Genomic DNA, 23,593 nt, shown 5'->3' with positions numbered 1-23,593 from the left:
ATAAATGTATTGCTCCTAATGAGTATCGAACTCAAGATCTCCCGAATCCTAAACTCCCTCCTAGGTGGTGAAATCGTTAACATGTCAATCACAAATCTAATCCTCAAGTCATTGGGAATTTGAGGTATATATGACAAGAGTAGTGGTGAAAACGTTAACATGTCAATCACAAATCTAATCCTCAGGTAATTGGGAATTTGAGGTATATATGACAAAGAGTGTAGTGGAAGTAAAGTTTTTGAGGGGAGAGTACATGATTATATACATTGGTTTGGAAATCATTTGTGTAGTAATTGACTTTGGTCTGTCTAATCAATTATTGATTGTTGAAAGTTTGAGGAGTACTACATAAGTAATTAAGAATAGGCATTATGGGCTTGAAAATGATGGATCCTTTGATTGGGCCAAGAAAAAAGCAAAAAGTATGGGCCCAGACAATCATTTTAGCCAATCCAAGTTTAACATAAGCATTGGCCCACCAAGTGACACACATGAAAAGGATTCGGTAGGATATGACCAAGCCTCAAATCTATTTAATGTTATAGCAAAAATAATTTATTTATTTATCAAACGTTTGTAACAACTTCATAATCAATCAATCATTGTTATTATGAATTATGGTTAGGCCTTTTAAATTAGGTTTATAATGCGATGAATCTCTTGGGATATATATATATATATATATATATATATATATATATATATAGGAACCAATAACGACAGCATACAAATTTGCTCTTCGAACGTATCATATGAGCCTAAACTCAAGGAGTCAGACTCACGTGCACAGAAATTTCTCAACTAACGACAGGGTAAGTTGAGTTAAAGGTCAGTGTGTGACTATAAGGATATTATTTCATATGAAATTCAAACTCAAGATCTGGCGAATCAATAGGGTTTGAGCTAGAGAGATTCAACAAGTGGTTGACACACACATATATGAGTGCAACTCATGATAAGCTAGAAGAAAAAGTCACCAATATGATTGATACTCTTCCAAGACCAAATGGGCATCACGTGCCCCCCATGCACTTCTTGATATTCCCTCTCACAGACCACATCCCCTATATATAATTGGAGAGAGAGAGAGAGAGAGAGCTGACATGGCACATTGGAGATATTTAGATAAGTTTTGCAAAATTTGCGGTAAAATTTTCTGCTTGGATTCCATCAAATAAGTTATAACTCACTCATCAATGACAACGTTTGAGATGAAAATCTGATGATCACCACTTGCAAACAAATGAGACTCCAACAAAAACACAATTATATGACAAAACCATCAATCTCTCTCCCTGTCTCTCTCTCTCTCTCTCTCTCTCTCTCTCTCTGTCTTTATCCTCTCTTTGTAGAATCCAAGGTGCCATTTGTGCTGTCAGAACAATAAGCATCTTTGCATGTCTATGTGTGTATATGTTAATATGTGTGTGTGCATGGTTATATATATATATATATATATATATATATATATAGGAATTTGTCTATAAATACACAAAGTAAGAACTTAAAATAAGTACAGCTTTTTGACTATTGATTTAAGTGAAATGACTAGTGGGATCCATTGTTTTGAGTCTCACATGTTTTAAATCGATGGTGAAAACATGTGTACTTATTTTAAATCTATATATAGGAATTCTTATATATATATATATATATATATATATATAGGAATTCTCCTATGTGGACTAACAAGTGTGAACCAAGTTTGTGGATCAAAATCCAATGGTTTTAATAAAACACAACATAAGTGGGGGCCACACATTTATCATGAGACCCACCACATCTATGGTTGAAAAACAAGTCCACAAACTTGGTCCACACTTTTGGTCCATATAGGAGAATTTCTGTGTATATATATATATATATATATATATATATATATATATATATATATATATGTTGTTATGTATAGAAATTTATTTACCCAACAAATTTATTAAGGGTTTCGTTATATATATATATATATATATGAATATTGATCACAAACCTTTGGTACTTGCTTGGTATATATATTTGTAAAAGTTGGTGGGTCTTGAAGGAATATAAAGTTGTCAATATATATAGATTTTTTATGATATTATTGCCAATGACTATATTCATAAGGGTGGGCCTAATAAGGTATTACGGTATAACCTCGATAAATTAATAATCTCGATTAAATAATATTTTTGGCATGTCCCGGGTCAATGTGATAAATTAATAATTCGCTAAATTTATAAGATAATAAATTTTTAAAAAATACATAAGTCTCACTTGATATATAAATTAATAATCTCCTTACATCAAATGTGTGTAGAATATGTATGCAATATATACGTATATAGGTCTAATTAGGGTATTATATATATGTGTGTAGAATATATAGGACATGGAAACCTAAAAGAGGCTGGTGTATAATTCCTTTATTTGTGAAAAAGAAAAAAGAGGTGATAACTGACCCTTCAATGTCCCAATTGGGCTGACATGATTATTTTGTCTGAACTTTTGTTTTCCTTAAAAGAATTTCTTATCCGTACCAATTTTATATATATATATATATATATATATATACACACACACATTTTTTTCAGGCTCATAAAAATCAGACATTCTATGCATCCTTTTTAGAGTCACATGGGGTTTTTGTGGCCTTCCTGGAATTCCAATATCACTAGCAGGTCTTGTAATTAATTAATTTATCCTTATAATTTCTCTCTAATTATACATATACAAACAAGTAAAATTTCAAATTCGCTTGCATAAAAATAATTTGAAAATGCTGGTCAATGGCGAATCTAGGAAATAGATTGAGGGTGGACTTATTCAATGGACGGAGTTAGGAATTTATAGGAGGGAGACAAAGGTTGGTGCTGTTCCCGAATTTTTTTTAAGACTATTTACTTAAAAGTGGTCAAAAGTAAGCAAATATTTATATAATCATTAAATTAACTAAATATCTATATAGTCAATTAAATGACACATCACAATAAATATAGTCGTTATTCGTTAAATGGCTCATTTTAAGCATCATCCCTCCAAAATATTGGATGTTTAGGAGCCTATCAAATGTATTTATAATCGATGGATATCCCCGATACCACATTGGTCGAGGGTTAAACTGGCTGTTTGGGACTTCATGCATTTATCTCGCTTGTTTGATTTATGTTTGTATCCATGACTTGTATTCTCCGATTTTTCATTGCTATGCTTGTATTGATTCTAGGCCATCCCACCAGATGCCCTACTATATTCCTTTTGCTGTTATAATATATATTGTTGCTTATAAAATTAAAAATTAAAAATTAAAAAACACTCTTCTCTAACATCTCTTTTACATTAGAACCTAACAAGTGGAAGTAGTAAGAGCAGAAATAAGAAACCAACGAGAGTTGGCTTAGTTGGTAATTGGCTGGGTTAGACATATGTGTGTCCAAGGTTCGATTCCAACCACAAACGTAATTCTATGTGGTATTTCAAAAAAAAAACAACAGAAATAGGAACCGTATATGATCCAAAAAACAAACCTAAAAAATATCTCATATAGTATTCAAGATGACAATACAAAAGGGACATCATGACAGCATACTTTGAGAAAGACAAATAATAAGATATTGAAGATGAGAAGGGGGGAAAAAACAATAATGTGTTGGATATATATATATATATATATAAACTAGGTCTTTCATGGCCATGTGATCATCACGTGACAATGCAGCTGTATGACAAGATATATAGCATTTATCCACCACTATATGTGTGCAAAGATATATGGTCAAGCAAAAGCATATGTTTATTCAGTGAACAAGGGATCATACATGTATATATATGATATATGCATGTACCACCAATCATCATGTTTTGGATCATAATGCTTATGTCCTAATGTCCTCTATCCCCTCTGCACTCCCAGTACTGCTAAGGCTATCTTTCTTTTTTCCTCTTTGAAATGACCCAAAAATATGAACAGGAAAGTTGCACTTTCTAGGATGATCAACACAGTATGGACTAAAACCAGGAAAAAAAAAAAAGGGGTAGTGGAGAAGTCGAGAATAAGGTAGGAATGGAGGAATTGTCGGTGCAACAAAAGGTGATTTGGTCAAACCACGATATATATACATATATTATAACGTGCACAGGATTATTATATATCTCGTTGAATATGCTACTCGAGATATGCTGCTATTGAACTTTCAGTCAAATCAAGCTAAATTAACCGTTACACCGATATTGGACAGAACGCGTAGTTGAAAAAGTCTGATTAAGTTCAACAAAGTCAAATCAAGCCAAATTAATCGTTAATAGTGTGTGTATATATATATATATATATCCGTTACAAACTACTATAATAATATTCTTTGCCTAAATTAACCAACCTCCCTTACATATATAATTATATATGATGTTGTCCAAAAAAACATATATATGATTTGATTGGTTAATAAAATTTTCTAAGCTTCAAGAGCACTAATAAGTCATTATTTCTTGTCGATTGTGATCACCTTTGTATTGGTCAAAAACTGTCCACGTGTAAATTTATGCTACAAAGTTAACGAGAACTACAATCGACATTACTATATCCACGAGAGTCTAAGTCGAGTAGGCCCACGACATAAATCCAGCCAACAATGCTAGATCCATGAGAGTATTAATCCCCAATCGCAACACATAGACAGCCACAAACGGCTTTCCAAAAGGGATTGCTCCCATAGATGATGGCCTGGGCGCCATGAAGAGAAGAGAGAGAAAAGATGTTTAATTAAAATATTGAATTTAATAGTTTGGGGGATGATGGAGCTCGTTGAACATTTTGGGGTTGATTTGAGAGACTGATTGGAGTAGTGGTTTTTGGAAATGTGTCCCCTATAATGAGATTTTCTTCATTTTGGGGAGTGCGTTGGAGCTGCTCTAAGGTCCTCTCCCTTCTTAGCAATCACAAATTCGAAACTTGTTAGTTACAGTCTATTTAAAATTTTATTCGGCCAACCTTTGTGAACCAAATACCCTTATGTTAGGGACTTCTACAATTGTGCAATTTGGTGGAGTTGCATAATGTAGTGACAAGCTCGACCTTAGGGCGATAATTATGATTCAAACTGGATATTTATAGAAGATTGTTTTTGATAACTGAAAATGATATTGTACAAGTTCGCTCTTTGGACATTCGATATGAGTCTAAACTCTGGTCGTTAGGTTCGTGCGCAGAAAAGTTTTTCACATAATGGCAGGATAAGTTGGCCAAAGCCCAACGTGTGGCCACAAAGGGTTTGCTCCAAATGGAAATCAAACTCAGAACTTCCCGAATTCATACGGTTTAGTCTCAAAAGAGGTTCACCAACTAAGTTATCGCCTAAGTGGTTATATTTGATAAAAGACGAATAGTTTTATGGTAAGACAATATATGCTCGTTAAAATTATATACTTGAATGGGTTATCTTGACGTTGCATGCATGGTATATGTTTCCTTGATAAGTTTAATTAATTATAACGACAAGTAGGATTTAAGACAAGTCCTTGTTCTCCATATTTTTAATTTATACTAAGCTAATACGTGTCGACACATACTAAGTATCATGTAATATGTATTACTTAATTACATGATACCTTACGTAAACTACAAGCAAGACGAGAAGAAATTTTTTTAATTCCTCTAAACTTTATACTAAGCTTATCGAGTAGTTTAATTTCGAGCTGGATTAGGTTGAATTTTTGGATTCCGTTATAGCCACGTGCAAGGGAAATTAGCTTTGCTACTTTAGGACCGTTATAATTACCGTCGTCGGCTCCCCTATTCCTTGACCTTCTGAAACTAGGCAGGCGTCAACCTTCATACATGGTCTAACGACTTTACGGAGACCTGTGTTTTTGATAAACAATCATACGTCCGGCCCTGGTTACTGCAATGCACAATTAACCCACAACCTCTAAAAAGAGTATTCTATCCGTTGACAAAGAAATTTTTATAGAAAAATGCAATGCACAATTAAATGGATTGGGACTAGAATTTGAATTTTAAATTAAACTCAGTCAGAATTAAAAATGGGTTTGGCCCAATCAAATAATATAAAATAAAGAGATAAATATTAAATAAATAAGATTAATATCTTAAAAAAAGAGAGAAAGTATGGGCTTTGTTTTTGGGGATGGTAATTTGTAGGGACGAGAAAAAAAATAGATTTCGAATCGAATAACATCACGTGTTTATGAAATATATTTATGTTCGGATCCTAATTTGATTGACTTTCGGATGCACTTAATTGATCATATCTGGATTAGTTTAAATTCGAACAAGTAAATTGGACAATAACATAATCTGGGTTAGAGTTCGGACAAGTAAATCTAACAAGATTTATATGTTTTGTCCCATACTTGATTTTAAGCTGAAGATAAATTTTGTGTTTAGACCTAAATTTCTAACATATAACTTATGTTCAAACTTGATTTAATTCAGATCGGACAGAGTCTTACCACCCTACTTACCTGGCAATGAATGTGATCGCAGATCGCTCGGTGCCTTGGTCATTATTCCTCTCTCCAGCCAGCCTGTCACTATCCCTTTTTTTTTTAACCTTCCAGTTAACATCCGTTAATTACTTTCCAATTTAGGGAATATTCCATGCCATGTGAATCAGGCTGACTCATAAACCCCGTTAATTAACCTCCATTATCTGCTTAGCTGGACGCCACTGTTACACGTCAAGCTTTCCTCTGAATGAGGCCAGCTGGATGGCCACTCTGTGCTACACATGGCCAGCTAGTTCTGTCTTTACTCACACTCGGAACTCCCGAACTCACCCTTACATAACATCCAATTTTACAACTTTACCACTCTCCTTGGTGGTTGACGTTTTCGCTTTGGATTCTCGAGCGTATTGAAGGAACTCGTGATTAATGGCAGGATGCAGGGATGGTTAGGTAAAATTGGGTGAAATATTAATGAAGGGTGTTTTGGTAAATTCGTAGGGTGCGGTCTGGTCATTAAAATCTTGTGTTTAGCTTCTTTACTTGTAGGGTTGTCTAGACTTTGTCCGATATGAATCATCGATTTTATTTGATTCAAATTAAGTTGTATTTGGATATAAGTTATATATTTAAAATTCAAGTTTAAATACAAAATTTTTATCTAATTTAAAAACGGGTTTAGATTCGGGTTCAAATACATAATCTTACTTGATTTATTTGTTTAGATCCTAACTTAGATTATATTATTGTTCGATTTATTAGTCCGAATTTAAATCATTTAAATTAAAATTAAATATCTTATAGACACGTATTGTTGTTCGGTTCAAAATTGACTCCGAATCGATTTTTTACTACACCTAACTTGCTTGCGTAAGAAAGTGAAAATCTCGAAGTACAGAAGAAACTCTTGTGTGTAAAAACATTAACACCAATTTTTCTTACCGGGCCCCACTTCGTAAATCGATGATCTGACGGTTTTGTGGATTTTGGTGTCTGTGGTGGTGTGTTAAAATGTAGGGCCATGTTCAGTGGGGCCGAGGAGTATGTGATTTTGACACGTGGGAGATCGTGGTCTGTCTGGAGACGCGAGGTAATTGAGAAGAGTTATGATGGAATCTAACGTGAGCTGGTGAGGGACAGGGCATTAGCCTGCGCACTCTCTTGTATACATCTACAGTCCACTCTTCGGCTAGTTATTGAGTGAATGGCAAAATTCACGCAGTTTTAAATTTTCTCCACGCGCTTTTTGTTGGCGTGTCATATGACTCGCTCTACTAATTAGACCATTTTTTCAAAAAAAAAAAGAGTATATAGATTTATTAATTATACTATGCAAATAAAGTTTTTTGTTTTCTTTTTTATGTTTATTTAGATCTATATTAACCCCATATGACTTATTTAGATATTTGAAATGGGTAGAACGATCTAAGTACTCGAAATTTATGTAAGTCAAGATATATGCATATAAAAAAACTTTTGAGTGAATTTTCAATTAATGAATTCAGTTTAACTCTCTATATTAACACCGTATGACTTAACACAAGCGGGAAGTCGTGAGTTTAAGTCACATGCATATTTTTATTATTAAAATTTGTGAGATAGGTCCTTATTCAGCCCAATGTGTATTAATGTCATATTATGTTATCTCCCGCACTGAGTCTCGACCCAAACTCAACTAGTCCATGGAGATTGCGGGGTCTTTCATGTGATCTGACTTTACTAGGCAGTTATCCGATGGGCAGTTGAGCGGATTCCATGTTAAAAAAATAATTTTTGTTTTCAAATTCTATTTTTCTTGTACTTTATCTATAATTTAGGAAATTAGTTACTATTAATGAAAACTAAAACCTCAATTCAATAAAATGGGATAGGGATGACAACGGGGTCGGATACCCTTCCAATTAGATTCCAAAACCATTTAAAAAACCATTTAAATTTCCAAACCCAGAATCGTTCCATAACTGTTTACCATTGGGTACCCGTTGAGGATTACATTAATATAAATTAATATTGAGTATGATTTATATTAATTATGATTTTATAATTCAAATTAGTCTAATTTATAGTTTTATTAGTGTGCTTCTATAAATATATATGTTTTAATATGCTTTATCATGTTATAATTTAATATCCTAGTAGTATACGTTTATAGATGATTTATAATATTATTACTGTAATTGATCTTTTTATTAAACGGTTCGGGTAACCTAAATTTGGCACCAAAAACTAAACCCGACCCTAAACCATGACCGGTTTGAAAACCAAAACCAAAACCGTTTTCAAAACCTATAGGATCGATTTTCGGGTTTTAAACGGATCGGGTACCCTGAGGATAGTGCTTGGATCGGTTTTTTTTGCCATCCCTAAAATGGGATCAATTTTTCACAAAATTATCAGTGATCATTACTTGAGAACCATCATTTAATTGAAATTAATACCTCAAATTTGATAGTTTGATGAGAACAAGATTAGTGGAGAAAATGAAGGATTTGCATAGTAAGGGAGATAGTGTGTCCTCAATTTCCACAAGAGAGAGTGGATCATCACATTCACTTCCCAAATAAAAGTATTAAAAACAACAAATAAAACAAATAAAAAAAAAAGTTAAGAGAGAGAGAGTAGTTAGAGAGAAGTGAAACCTGCCTCGTGAAGCAGCAGGCGAAGAGGAAGAAAGGAAAATTAAAAGCTCTCTCTTTTCTCCTCTCTCTCTTTCTCACACACACATTCTCGCTCTAACGCTCGCTTTTTCTCTCTAGTCTCACATTCATTCTTTGCTTCCTCCTTTTATATCACGAGATCCCCATAATTTTCTTTTCTTTTTTTCTTTTTCTCGGTCTCCTCATCTATGTCTTTTTTCAAAGCTTCTTCTCTCGCAATGTCTCAGTCCCTCTTCTTCCTATACTGGTTTTGTTCCTGTTCTCCAATTTGTAGACATTGTTGACGGCGGTGACAAGGAAAATTGAACTTAAACGAAAATTTGTGGCACATTGTGTTGAGGGGGGCTAGTTGGGTGGAAATTTGAGAGGGAAAATTTGTTTGGGGGTGTTTTGTTGCTTAGAAAATGTCGCATTCTGGGAAACCCATTTCTGATTTGACGGTGGATACACTGTCCGATCAGCTCCGGGACTCATTGAACTGTTTCGAGGAGGTTAACAAGCCCGATTTTCGCGAGCTCGATCTGGGTTCCCCTGTCTCGCCTCTTCGTACTCGTGGGCTCTCTACCACTACCACCGCCACTAGCAGTAGCTCCAGTTCGTCCGGATCCGTATCCGGGAGAAATGGGCATAATATGATTCCGAGAAGATCCGACAATAATAACTCCGGTGAGCTCTCTGGGTCAAGCGAGTCCAGTCCTACCACCGCTGCCCGGAATCCCAAACTGGGTCACTCGAGATCCGACTCTAGCTCTAGTACAACAACTGCCACGGCCCACCCTTTGATTTATTCGAGTCAAAGCTCTGTGAACTCACCCCCTGCTAATGTTCTACCCACCGGCAATATCTGCCCGTCTGGGAGAATCCTGAAAACGGGTATGAATCCCAATCGGAGCTCCAAAAGTGATATATTAGGATCTGGGGGCGGTAACTATGGCCATGGTAGCATAATGCGAGGCACAAGCACGACCAAAGCGTATGGTAGTGCACAGACAGTGAATGTGGGCACTGCAAGGGCAGGAAGTGGCGGGGATGACGTGAGGAGGGCAATGTACAGTGCTGATCCGGAGGATGTGAAGAGAGCAGGGAATGAAATGTACAAGAAGGGGCGTTTAACCGAGGCGCTTGGACTGTACGATAGAGCAATTGCATTGGCTCCTAGACATGCAGCCTACCGGAGCAATCGGGCTGCAGCTCTCATGGGGCTGGGGCGGGTGGCCGAGGCCGTGAGGGAGTGTGAGGAGGCAATCAGGTTGGATACCAATTACTGGCGGGCTCATCAGAGGTTGGGCTCATTGCTCATCAGGTGAGCTGTGGATTGGTTTTGTTTGTGTTTGTTGGCTGTTTCTGTTATGTGTTGCTGGTTTCTGGGCATTTGTCAGATGTGTGATGAATAGACCTACATTAGTTCATTGACATTGCCTTTGTTAATGTGTTTCTCCACCTGAACTATGATTTTGTGAATGAAGAGAACATTCACTTTTTCTTGGTTGTCTTGTCAGTTAGGTTGATGAGGTTCACTTCATTCTTCTATGACACTGGATTTGTTGCTGCTTGGGCACATATTGGTGAAGAATCTCTTTTTGTCTTTGAGATTTGTTTTAACCTCACTTTCTACTTAGATGGGTGATAATGAGTGCAATTTAAACTCTTTGTGTTTTTCTTTACCCTGCTTCTACTTCTTGTCATAAGAAAGAGGCTAGGGCTCAGCATGTGCCATTCATATCTTCCGTAGCAATCTTTTCATCAGTTTTATTTTCTGGTTCAATTTTTTAAAAAATCCATTAAGTTGTAGATAGATGGAGTAGGATTTAAAATGTGTGATGTTTGGGCCGCGGCAATTGAATTGATCTTTTCACAGGTTAGGACAGGTTGATAATGCCAGGAGGCACTTTTGTTTCCCTGGTCAGCAGCCTGACCAGGCTGAGATGCAAAAGTTGCAAGCAGTGGAGAAGCGCTTAACCAAATGTAGTGATTCCCGAAAGGTTGGTGATTGGAAAAGTGCATTGAGGGAAGGTGATGCTGCCATTGCTGCCGGAGCTGATATTTGTCCTCAGGTAGAATGTTGAAATTTTGACTTTTTTGCATGTGGAATCAATCATTTTGTGCAATTAAAAGATAAATGGCTGAACTTGTTCAAATTGTATTTACAGCTATTTATGTGTAGAGCAGAAGCACTTCTGAAACTCCACCAACTTGAAGATGCTGAATCAAGCCTATTAAACATTCCGAAAATGGAACTGTGTACCAACTCCTGCTCCCAGACTCGCTTTTTTGGGATGATTTCTGAAGCTTACCCTTACTTTGTAAAAGCCCAGATTGAGATGGCATTGGGCAGGTGACTGGGAATTTCCAAGCTTCACAAATTATATGGCTTAGGGTTTTTGGGTAGATTGAGAATGGATTGATAAATGTTTTGCAGGTTTGATGACGCAGTTACGGCTGTTGAGAAAGCGGGGCAGTTTGACCCAAGAAATATTGAAGTAGCAGGGCTGCTTAATAATGTAAGGTTGGTGGCTAGATCTCGTGCACGTGGTAACGATCTCTTCAAGTCGGAGAGGTACACTGAAGCCTGCTCAGCTTATGGTGAAGGCCTCAGGATTGATCCTTCAAACTCTGTTCTCTATTGTAATAGAGCTGCTTGTTGGTTTAAACGTGGTCTGTGGAAGCAATCAATTGAGGACTGCAACCAAGCTTTACGTATTCATCCTAATTACACAAAAGCTCTTCTTCGAAGAGCTGCATCAAATAGCAAGGTAAAGAATCTGTTAACTTCCCTCCCGTAATTGCTTCCCACTCATTGTATTTTTATGCTCAAAACTGATGGCATATTGCTCTAAATTACAGCTAGAGAAGTGGGCTGATGCTGTGAGAGATTATGAAGTTCTAAGGAGGGAGCTTCCCGATGATAATGGAATTGCTGAGTCTCTATTTCACGCCCAAGTTGCTTTGAAGAAATCTCAAGGGGAAGTGGTTTATAATATGAAATTCGGCGGAGAAGTGGAGGACGTTACAGCTATTGAGCAGTTCAGAGCTGCAATATCTGTACCAGGTAAATCTTACCTCAATATTCTTGAAATTTATATTGTTATCCTTTATTGTTTCTAGTTACTATATTCCAATAAGCGAAATAAAAATTGCAGGAGTCTCTGTTGTCCATTTTAAAGCAGCCTCTAACTTGCATTGCAAGCAAATATCTCCATTTGTTGACACTTTATGCAGCCGCTATCCTTCCATAAATTTTCTTAAGGTAAACTACTTGTTGGGTTCAATTGCATTATGCTTATACTTTTGCCCCGATTTTTGATTTGATAGAGAACTGAATGAATCAACGGGATTGTCTAATATATGCAATGCACCTGCTCTTCTTTGATGAAGGTGGATATTGAGGAGAGCCCAGCAATTGCAAATGCAGAGAATGTGAGAATTGTACCAACATTCAAGATTTACAAAAATGGTAGCCGGGTGAAGGAAATTGTTTGTCCAAGTCGCGATGTGTTGGAATACTCGGTGAGGCATTATAGCCTTTAGAGCTCATAAAACTGTATTCTTCAAATTTTAATCTTGCCCTGATGAACCTCCAGTCTCATAAGAGGAATCTTCCAGTGCTGCCATTCACCACCATACCACGATTACCAGATACCTATGACATAAGTAGGAGCGACAAAATAACCTCACTAGCCAGCCAATATATGCCCGTGGAACCACCCAGAGAAAATAGCTTAGTTCGTTTTTGCGGGTTTCATTTATTCATTCATTCCTCATTGCTCTGTGGTTCCATGCTTGCTTCCTCCCATCTCCTTCTGTTAATTATCCCCTATTTCTTTCTTGGCTGTAGGATTGCCTGAAATATTGTATGAGTATCCCCCACCTTCATTATGAGTACAAAAACAAACACAAGAGAGAGTATGGCCCATTTCATTAAAATACATATCTTTAGTCAATGAGAGATAGAACTGCCAGGCTGGTTAGTAGGAGAGGACCTTGTACATGTATATATATGTGATGATATATACAGAGAACATTATGGAAGCCATTAGGGGGAGGTATTGGATGTCAGGTGTGTACTTTTACAAGGTTAGTGAAAGAAGGATGAATATGTTCATGTCGTCATTGAATATGATTATCATTGTTGTTGTTTCTTTTGTTTTACGATTAGATCAATAAAAAGATCCCCAATTTTTATTCCCCATTCACAAACCCACATGTACTTTTTTTCATTCATCATTCATTTTATCTCTTCAATCTTGCATTTCAAGGTAGTGAGCTTTATTATGAACAAGAAGGTTTTGGTTCTTTGTGATGTTATTTTTAGAGGTGGCAAAATTATGTCCGGTCCAGATGACCAAATTTGTTCGATCTGGATTAAAGCAAGTTTGAAAATAAGTTATATATCCGAAATCTGTGTCAAACATAAAATTTTTGTTAGGTTTAAAATTGGATCCGGGTTTGGACACACAAATCTTATCAGATTTACTTGTTTGGACCTTAACTCGGATTAGTTATTGTATGATTTATTTCTTTGAAATCTAATCCGAATTAAGGTTCAGTCCGTCCGGACATGTAAACACTTCGTAAACGTGCGATGTTGTTAGACTTAGAATTTTTTTTTTTTTTGCCCCCTAGTTATTTTTACAATGTTTCTAATAGAAAGGACTGTGTCCTTTGTGGAAGTATTTGTCATTAATCCAGCATACCACATGTTATTATAAATTCAAGTGGGGATTTGTGTTCACATGTGGGTGGGCATTTAAGTTCTTTGTTATTTTATCTTCGAATCAGTCCCTACTCAGTACTCGCATATACACACACAAAAAAGTTCAGAAAGTGCAAGAAGTGGTCCGTGCTAATATACGCGGTCGGTGGGTTACTTTAACAGTTCTCCGTCGGTGGTCAACTGCCACGTGTAGCTGCCGTTACAAATATGTAGTCAAAGGCTATTTGCAGTCTGTGTCCCCCTGGCTTCTTTTCTTTTAACTTATTTTCTTAGTTATATGTGAAATAAAGAACTTAATCCCATACAATTATTTATTAATATAGCACTTAACGCCAGTGTGAATAGCATGATTAGTGTTGCATTTTTTTCCCGATCATGTCATTCACACTGGCGTGCTTGAAATTTTACTTAATTACGTCACTCAAAATGACAATGAATTGGCAAAAAAACAATCACGCTAATCTGAATAATATGATTGTAAAAATAATATACTAATCATGTCATTTGCACTGACATGAAATGTTATTTGGGTAATAAATTTGAGGTGAGTGTTGGTGTAGTGATAATGACTCTCCCCCACACCAACGAAGTTAAGGGTTCGAACCACGGAGGCGTTGTTGGGGTGAACAAAAACCCCAACAATAATTAATGAGGCGAACAAAAACCTCATAAACAAGTGTTATATTAGTAATTAATTATATCCACAGTGTTATTTCGGTAAAAAAAAACTCAGTAGTAACATTTGGTGGAGATTTATCGATTTGACTTAAGATTCCTATGTCAGTTATTGAGCCATATCTGAACAAAGGAATCACAGAGTTAGTAATGGTGAAGTCTGTGTAGAGGTTAAAAAGGACTACCAAAAAGTGGTGATGTGTGGAGGGTATTAGATGAATCCACCCTTCAATGAATGAATAATTCTTGTCTTTACGTTTATTAAAAAAATGCCTTGTCGGTGCACAAGCACAAGCCTTTTTAATCTTGGAATCAATGCGTAAGTTCGAATCACTATATGTTGGCTCCTTTACTAGAGCAATTGTTGTGATTTTCAACATTAGTTGAAAAATTGGGGGGAAAAAAACTGATTCATAAGTCGTTGTGAGATGTTTTGGGAAATTTTTAGATGATGATAGATCATAAATTGTGAATTTTTAGATGTTTGACTTATATCACCTATTTTGGTGGAACAGGGCATTGCAAGGCGATGTCGTTGGCGGCCCTACAACCACCAAACAGACGCTATAAGTAGAGCACTTGTACGAGAAATTCTATCACGCATCATTAGGAAATACTACTAAAAATTAAAAAAAAAATTAAAATTAAACTAAACATTATCATATAATATAAATACAACTATGAACTATCATTACAATACAAAAATAACCAATTTGTACATTGAAATCGTTCTCTCTCTTTTGGCGGAAACCCTAATCTCTGCCTTTGAGACGCTCTCTCTTTTGTCGACACTCTGAAGTTTTTTGGGCTCCTCCTCCACCTCCCCCTCCTCATCCATATCACCTTCATTTATGTTTTTTTTTTTTCTTTGTTTATGTTTTTCAATAATGGTTGGGCATATCTCCCCACTGATTTGATGGTTTTGCATTTTAGATATTATGATTTGAGGTGGCAGTGACATCCGTCTTATAGTAACTCAGATCAAACTTGTGAAGGATTTGTCTCAAAGCTATAGCACATGCTCCATTTTTTTGATGAGGTTTTAAAGCAGTACCTCATCGTGCAACAAATGCTCCAAGACCCCCGTCCACCTCTCAAAAATAGTTCCCTCTCGTTAGCCTGTTTGTAGCATCTTTTATAGTCTTGAGCCTTTCATTTCTCCTTGATTTAGGAGTTTGTTTTTATCATGGGTTGGAGTTTGGTGCCGTAAGCTGTTAATTTTGCTCAATTATCTGACGCCTTCATGGTAAGAAAGTTCTCATCCATTTTTTCATTTATTTACCTTAAAAACCCGATACCCTTTTGTCTTTTCCTTTTTTGTTTGATTATTAATGGTCTCATACAAAACAGTTTTATGAGCTTTTTGCAGACTACAATCCATCATATGGCCTATACCATCACCATGCATGCAACAAACATGTCATGATTGCATATGACTTCACTGAAGTAAGCCCTATTATTGGAATTGAATATTGGACACATATATGCCTAACCTAGCCGATAACCAACCGAGTCACCTCTCGTTCGTAAGTAAGCCCTATTATGAGCAACCTAGGAACTTCAAACACGCAAACCACATATTTCCCAGCCTAAACAAGTATATCCACATATATAATATCCACATTCAGGGTTTTAAATTCACAATGTCTAATGATAAACATAACTCAAAGTTCTACATGACTGGGATTACTCTGCAAGTTCTGCATTTGAGTAAGGGGTCAACGATGAACTATGTAGTTATCATACATGTCAAAGACGAGGCCTCCAAAAGAAAAAAACATTTATCAGGTAGTAGTAGTAGTAGTACCTGGAAGCTTTCTTTTTGAGAATAATAAACAATAATCATGTGGAAAGAGATCAATTCTTCCAATTCTCTGTCCAAAATCAACAGTCAATCACATACATTGCAGTAAATGTTATTTGCATGCAAGTTTCCAATTATCGCATCAGGCACCAGTTGCGTACAATTGAGTCCATTCCTTAGCTGCAGGGTCAATGGAAAAGAGTACATTACAATATGAGAAGTGAGAACTGAACAATGACCACACTAATCATAAACGATGGCCAATTAACACTCAATAAACAGAGTATTGAAACCAACTTAAGTACCTGTTTCAACCGCTTCAGCCTCATTTGACTTCCAATGCTTAGCAATATTTTCGGAAAGCGGATCATCAGGATTTGGAGCACTAAGAAGTGCTTGGATGCTACCACAGGAAATTCCCAACAAATTCAATGTTACATATTCATCATCACTCCTCAAAAAAATCTCTCTGTAAACATTACATGAACTATTTGAACTCATTCTGCTCGAAATGACTTTACTACTTCTTTTTGACACCAAAAACACTAATAAAAAATAAAAGGCAGTAACAGTAATGTCTTCCCATTTGCAATTTTTAATTCTCCATCATCATAATCATCAAGGTCTTTATCCCACATAAAATGGAATCAGCTCCAAAATTTCAATTGTTATATAACATTATAAATACTCCTTTTTTCCCGTAAGTTTACAAAAACCAGTTCCATTTGATTACAGCGCACAACAGAGAGTATTTCAAGAAGAATGCATAATTACCCCAATTAATTACACAGCTCATAATACCTCAAAAGTACAGTTCGAATCTGGAGAGCAGGACTCCATTTGTCTTTCAGAATATCAAGGCATATCCTCCCAAGCTACATCATAAAAGTTAAATAATTCAGGAAAAGTACTTGACCTAGTAGCGAATACAGGACCATGAGCAGTAGAACCCTACCTTGTCAATGTTAGGATGGTATATTTTTGTAAGAAATCGAACCTGTTTCAGCATATATAATCCAATAATTAGATTGACAAACAAAATCATCCTGGAAGACACGAAGAGAAACAAGCAACCAATTCTGAGCTGCGCATTTGCATCACGTATTATATAAAATATAATTCAGTCTTTAACATAAATGTGATTAGTGCATAAACAAGCCATAATTATGGCCATATAATCAATGATACCTAATTAACCTTGAGAAGAAAGAAAATCCAATGGAGACCACAACAATCATAGACACATAATTATTGAAGAATAATAGAAGTGCAGCTTGGATTAGAATCTCAGGAACTATACATAGTATACAATGCGCGTCCAGAACAAGGAAGTTGTTGGGCAGCTCATTTGGGCTTGGCACTGAGTGCACATCATCTCTCACGACATCATAAATATGGGCAAAATTAAAGAATAAATAAATTTTAATACAAAATGAAAACTACATTTATGAGATGTGCGAAGTTTACTGGCAGATATTTTTGCGTGCTTTATAAATCTCACACAGATCATATACTCCAAATCAGCAGTAATGAAGGACAGTTAGTATTCAGTAAGAGCCTTTTATACATCCGGATCCAATAGTTACCTAAAGCCTAGAAGAACAAATTTACAATCCCAGAAAAGTACAAGCAGTCGCATAAACTTAATTATTTGATTAATATCTTAAATAAAACAAAAAACCCACCGTTAGAAGAGAAAATAAATCATGGTAAAGTGGCAACTTCTGGGCCATACCAATTCTCTAGAAAATAAGATTTTTTCACTGAATGTCCAGAAGAGGAAATAAATTGAGAATGTAACTTTCCATTTACATTTTCCCATCCGAACTTTTGCTGCAATGTTTCTAATCTCTCACTTCCCCTCTTTTTTCTGGTGTCGGTGTCCTAGGCAGGGTGAGGTTTAGTTGACACTTTGAAGGATAGCATGATTCCAATTTCCACCATCATTACTACCTAATTAAAGTTCCACTCTGGGATACTTTGAAATGCTTGAATATTTCGTCAACTATGCCAACCATCATAAATGCCTCGCCGCGAATTAAATTGCCAAAGACATGAACACTTTTCCTGTAATAGTTTCACATCCTAGAAGATCTTTTAGAAGAACAAGGAAGAAATTCCACATTCTAGAAGATCATGGGAAATAAAAGAAACTTAATGCAAACTGTAGCAAAATGTTCACATCAATCATCATCCATCAAACCAAGGCACAATAAAAGCTTGTTCTTTTAGATGCACAACACATCGTCAGAAGGTATAAACGATCACCAGATACAGCATAAGTTAATGACTGAATAATTGGAAGTACCCATATCCATAACTATGAAGATGTATTTGTTTCGAAATATTGCCAAAAGCATAGTCTTAAAAAAGCAGCAAAGTAAAACGGAGAAGCCCTAGTTACCTTTGGAGCTGCCATTGGGTATTCTTCAGGCAAGAATAATTCCAGCTTGAAAACTCCTCCTAAACCAAGATAAGAACTAACAGATTATCTCAAGAACATACTCATAAATAAAAAAATAAATAAAAAATTTGAAAAAAAGAAGAAAAGAACACACCGACAATCATCACTCCGCTTTCACTTTTCCCAAAACATCTTTCCAGTAACTAAAGTTGCCATATGAGTGCACAATTCAACAGTAAAACACAATGATGCATTTCACTAATGAAACAATCATCAAAAGAAAAAGAATGGTTGGAGTAAAATCGAAACCCAATTACTTGTCACCACTTAATCTAAATTAAGAACTGTCCCCGAGAAGGAGAGAAAACAAGAATCATCTAATACTAATGGCAATGTAGAAATAGTATGACATGAAGCAATGTAGAAACAGTACAGCCTGAACAATTCCTCTAGATAACTTGACAGTGATGCAGAAGGTCATCTAGTGAAGGTGACTGTTCATTCATATGTCTCACATCGCCTAGGTAGGTAGCCATGAAGTGCTTTATATGGACAGGCTCATCCTTAACTAGCATGAAGTGTTTTAAAGTCATGCGGGTATGAAGCCCAAAGCGAACAATATTGTGCTAGTGGGTTGAGCCTGAATCAGTTTGGTATCAAAACTGAGGCCTAACTTCCCTATGTGGGTCCCACATTGCCCAGGTAGGAATCCATGAAGTGCTTTATATGGGCAAACCATCCTTAACTAGCATGATGAGTTTTGTGAGGCCCAAACCAAACAATATTGTGCTAGTGGGTTGGGCCTGCATCAGATAGAGAATGCCAGAAAACCTCAATCTTCTGTTTGCTTAATTCATTAATTCTTTTGCAGAGGGATTTCCATGTAATATACTCCTCAAAAGGTCCAGAACACGATTCAAAAGTAAGTGCTTGATCATGGAAGCCCGGAGGGAAACTTATCAACTCATAGACTTCAAATATATAGCCAGAATTGCACATATGCAAGTTTCTCATGTGTGTCGGGTAACTTGCTAGCTAACCTAGATCTATCTGTTTTAAGTCTTTAAGAAGAGCCGCGAAATTTTATAATTAGAGTTGCAAATAATATATTGATCATAAATGATGGGTATAGATCAGCAATTTTATTTACCATCCTTTTTCAAGAAAGATTTAAGTTAAAAAAAAGTTCACTTATCAACATCCAATACCACAATATAAACAATTTAGATTACAGATTCAAGAAATTAACTGCTATTAAAGCCAGGGAAAATCATTTGACTTTCATCACCACAACATCAAGTGAGAGAGCAAGCATGGACAAACCATATCTTTGCATTGTGTTTCCACGTTAAACTCTACGATGCAAAGGTCATAGTGAACCGACCCTACAATTTTTGTTTTTATGGTACATTATGAATTATGACACAGAACCTCAATCTGCAGGACCTTTCCCCAAACTACTTCTCATAAATTGTTTACCCTAAAGATCAGCTTAAACTTCAAAACAACATGAAAAGAACATGTTCTAACAATATCAAAAACAAAATCACTTAAGAGAGCACATTGAGGGACATGAAATGAACCAGACGGCTGCTCATTCTAGTACAAAAAATACAAATAACAGAAACACGTTCCTCAAGAAGTCCCAACTAATTACCTTCATATGGTGATTGTGTTGGGCCAAGAATCATCACATTGAAATATCGCATATTGTCTTCAGAGGGTGAAGCACTAATCCCCGGTGCTACAAAAAAACAATTCAAAGTGAGAGCTTAAGCATTGCAAAGGAAGAGTTTAAACATCACCTTCACAGTAAATACAACATAAAACACAAAACTAAAACATTGACCGAAAGGAAAAAAAGAAGAAGATTTCAAGTACATACTTTATAACATGAAAATGTAAATAATACATTTATTATATACTCTAGTATTGATAATCAAAGCATTTCTCCATAGAATGATCACAATTTCGAGGGACTCACCTCAAACCGAACCAACAAAGCCACAATTAAACAAACAAAAATCTAAAAAAAGGTCAAAATGATACGATAATTCGCTTGTGTGAGAGAGAAATCACCACTCACCTGGTTCACTGAGAAGCCGCTGAGTTTCCTGTTTTACCACCAAAAAAAAAAAAAAAGAGGTCATATCAAAACTAAACAGAAATAGAATGACAAAGGAATCCTGAAAATCGTAAATACAAATCTCAAAACTCTAACTTCTCATCGATGATACAAAACCCACTAATTCAAGCTAAAAGATCAACCGCACAATTTAGCTTAAGTAAATCACATAAAACAACAGAAATCACAAGGACAGCGACAGAGTCAAGATATGGGTGGAACCAAACAAACAGCGATCAATTCAATTCAAATGAGAGATACGAAGATCAAGAAGAAAAACCTTGATGATTCTTCTAGGGAGATTACTGTTCGCCATCTTGTTCCAAGGTTGATTGCAGAAAACGCTGACAAGGGTTTTTGAAGGCACAGAGAGAGAAAGGGTCTTCTCTCCCTAGCGAAAATATTAACTGTAGAAGGCCTTGTTTGTTTGTTGCTTTTGACAGTCTTTATTTGCCCAAAGGAAATTGGTATTCACACTAATTTTTCGGTAGCTACACCTCCGGTCAGTGATCCCATGACTGGATGCTCCGTACTCCCATGAACCCATATACCCAAACGTTTCACTTTTTAATTTTATTCTCTTTTAATTTTTTTTCTCATTTTTTCTCCTTAAACATTTCATTCTCATTTTTTTTATTCTCTTTTAATTTTCTGCCACTATTATCCAATTTCCTAAAGGCTTTTGCTTATTCTTTTGTTTGTCAGTGGGACCCATATCTAAAAATTGATTACTATGATAAAGTAAAATAATTATTTTATTGGGTCACATTAATACATGTTAAATCTCTAATCTTCTAACACAATAGTTTCAGGAGGAAACTTTGAACGAGTATGCTGCATGTACGTATCAAGTTGTTCTATATAAGGCGTAACTCATGCAACTGCACAATCATACCTGAAGTGTTTCCATTGGTACATAATGGGAGGCATCGGATAACCCTCTATCAACGTAACCTGGACGTAATGATTATTATTTACGTGCCTGATAGCTATAGCAACATGTTGATACAATGGTGGTGGAGTTGATCGGAGTGGCAAATACGTCAAGCTCTATAATTCACTAAGAACGTGTAGAATGACATTGTACCTCTAAGCGATCAAGAGACCTATGTCTGGCATTATCATCCAGTGCTCAATCTGTGCTCCTCTATCTGATGCAAAGAAGTTCAATGAGTTATGAATACGATATGCTCGCTCTTCACTACGAAATATTGCAACGTATTGATCCCAGAATGTGCTCAACTCTTCCACCAGGTTATATCGGACGGTGGCCTATGCATCTTTGCCAAGACGAAGACAGACAGCTATCGTTTGAAAGCCACAATTTCCATCAGGTATTACATGTTGTACTTGTTTGATGTAATCTTACAATATAGGTGGAAATTGACGAGCATAGCCATCTACGGATTAGTTTATCCTTTCAGACTTTGAACTTATTTGTGTAGGGAGCGATGAAGTATTATAGAGAGAGCAACTACTATGTCTCACGGCAGACAAATTTCCCTGAGTCGATGTGCCTGCCTTTTGCTTCGAGATGGGGCGTTCGTATAAATAACTGTGTCTACTTGGTTCTTGATCATGAATAACTATCTTTTGCTTGCTCTTCACTACCCTATTCTTCGTTGATGGGCGTCCACAAGTATTTGTTTTAACAGCTGGTTCTTGAACAGAAGTTGTAGAAGATTTGATTATCTCCCTCAACTTCCTTAGTAGACTGAATTTATCGAGCCTTGACTGTTTCTTAAATTATTCTGTGAATATTTGTACCTCGACGGCACAATCGATGTCATCATTGAGTAGAGAAACACATGGCGACAAGTCAAGTTTCCTCCAAAATGTATCAATGGAAGCAAGTGGTATAGGTCGACCATCATTCGCATATATTGCAATCTCGTAGGCACATGGTAGATCGTAGCATTTGCGATACTTGCATCTGTAGGCGTATGAATCTTATCTTACAACTTCATACCGCTCAAATTCAATCGAAATCGGATCCAACGCGTAGATGGAAACAAAACCTCATAATTCTCGAAAGTGCTCGGTTTTGAATCGATGATGTACGAAATGTCTGCTTTTCTTCAGACTAGCTTTGATAGATGAAATCTGATTTTGGATGAGCTCATGAATGAAGGACACCGCTAACTTCAAGTTCGACTGTGTTGTTCTCAAATAGCGTTTCAACTTAGCATGCTGACTCTCCACTCTATTAGTAGTCTAGTTTCTGAAATGCAAATAGCTATTGGTCCAAGCAGATACAAATTGCATAGATACACTGACTCATTTTTTGATTCCAACAACGTCTTCCACATGGAGTAGAAAGAATTCCGCAATTGCTTTTCTCCCAACAACGACTTGTAGTTCTTGACAATGCTATTATAAATATGTCAGGTAGAGAGTAGTTTCGTCACTTTTGGAAATACCACGACACACGAGTTCATAAGCGCCAACTCTATGTCGGTGACAATAACTCTTGAAGCAATGCAGTCGTCCATTGTTGACTGCAAACACCTTAAAGCCCATGTGTAGTTGTCCTCTTTTTCTCCGCTCAAGTATACGAACGCTATGCAATATGTCATATTTGTAGAAGTCACATCGACAATCTCGAGAAGAGGCATCCTAAACCAGTTTGTCTTTTAGGTTGTATCCATCAAAAACACATACGGGAATACACGTAACAATTCTAACGAGCCTGGATGTGCAAAGAACAATTCTTCGAGCTCATTAATTAAAGCATTGGTACGATGATAGAAAATGTATCCGGACTCGTGTAGGAAGC

The 23,593-nt window shown here is 36.2% G+C and overlaps 2 protein-coding genes across 2 annotated transcripts; one reads left to right on the top strand and one right to left on the bottom strand.

Moving 5' to 3' along the window:
* The first annotated feature begins 9,071 nt into the window (after positions 1-9,071).
* LOC119986077 (TPR repeat-containing thioredoxin TTL1-like) lies at positions 9,072-13,296 on the top strand. Its single transcript, XM_038830628.1, has 7 exons — positions 9,072-10,398; positions 10,954-11,149; positions 11,246-11,430; positions 11,515-11,848; positions 11,940-12,144; positions 12,236-12,342; positions 12,471-13,296. Exons 1-7 carry the CDS (start codon positions 9,500-9,502, stop codon positions 12,621-12,623), a joined length of 2,079 nt encoding a protein of 692 aa, XP_038686556.1. The 5' UTR covers positions 9,072-9,499; the 3' UTR covers positions 12,624-13,296.
* A 2,778-nt stretch (positions 13,297-16,074) lies between these two features.
* LOC119985086 (ubiquitin-conjugating enzyme E2 36-like) lies at positions 16,075-21,315 on the bottom strand. The gene is made up of 8 exons (XM_038829256.1): positions 21,098-21,315; positions 20,779-20,806; positions 20,350-20,436; positions 18,693-18,751; positions 17,244-17,285; positions 17,090-17,163; positions 16,594-16,691; positions 16,075-16,468 (listed from the first exon to the last, which is right to left on the bottom strand). The coding sequence occupies exons 1-8, from the start codon at positions 21,131-21,133 to the stop codon at positions 16,431-16,433; spliced, it is 462 nt and encodes a 153-aa protein (XP_038685184.1). The 5' UTR covers positions 21,134-21,315; the 3' UTR covers positions 16,075-16,430.
* Positions 21,316-23,593: the final 2,278 nt, after the last annotated feature.

Source organism: Tripterygium wilfordii, chromosome 19 (assembly GCF_013401445.1).
Source record: "Tripterygium wilfordii isolate XIE 37 chromosome 19, ASM1340144v1, whole genome shotgun sequence".
NCBI classification, from domain to species: domain Eukaryota; kingdom Viridiplantae; phylum Streptophyta; class Magnoliopsida; order Celastrales; family Celastraceae; genus Tripterygium; species Tripterygium wilfordii.
Note: the sequence above shows the minus strand (reverse complement) of the source record. Positions and strands in the feature narration are given on the sequence as shown.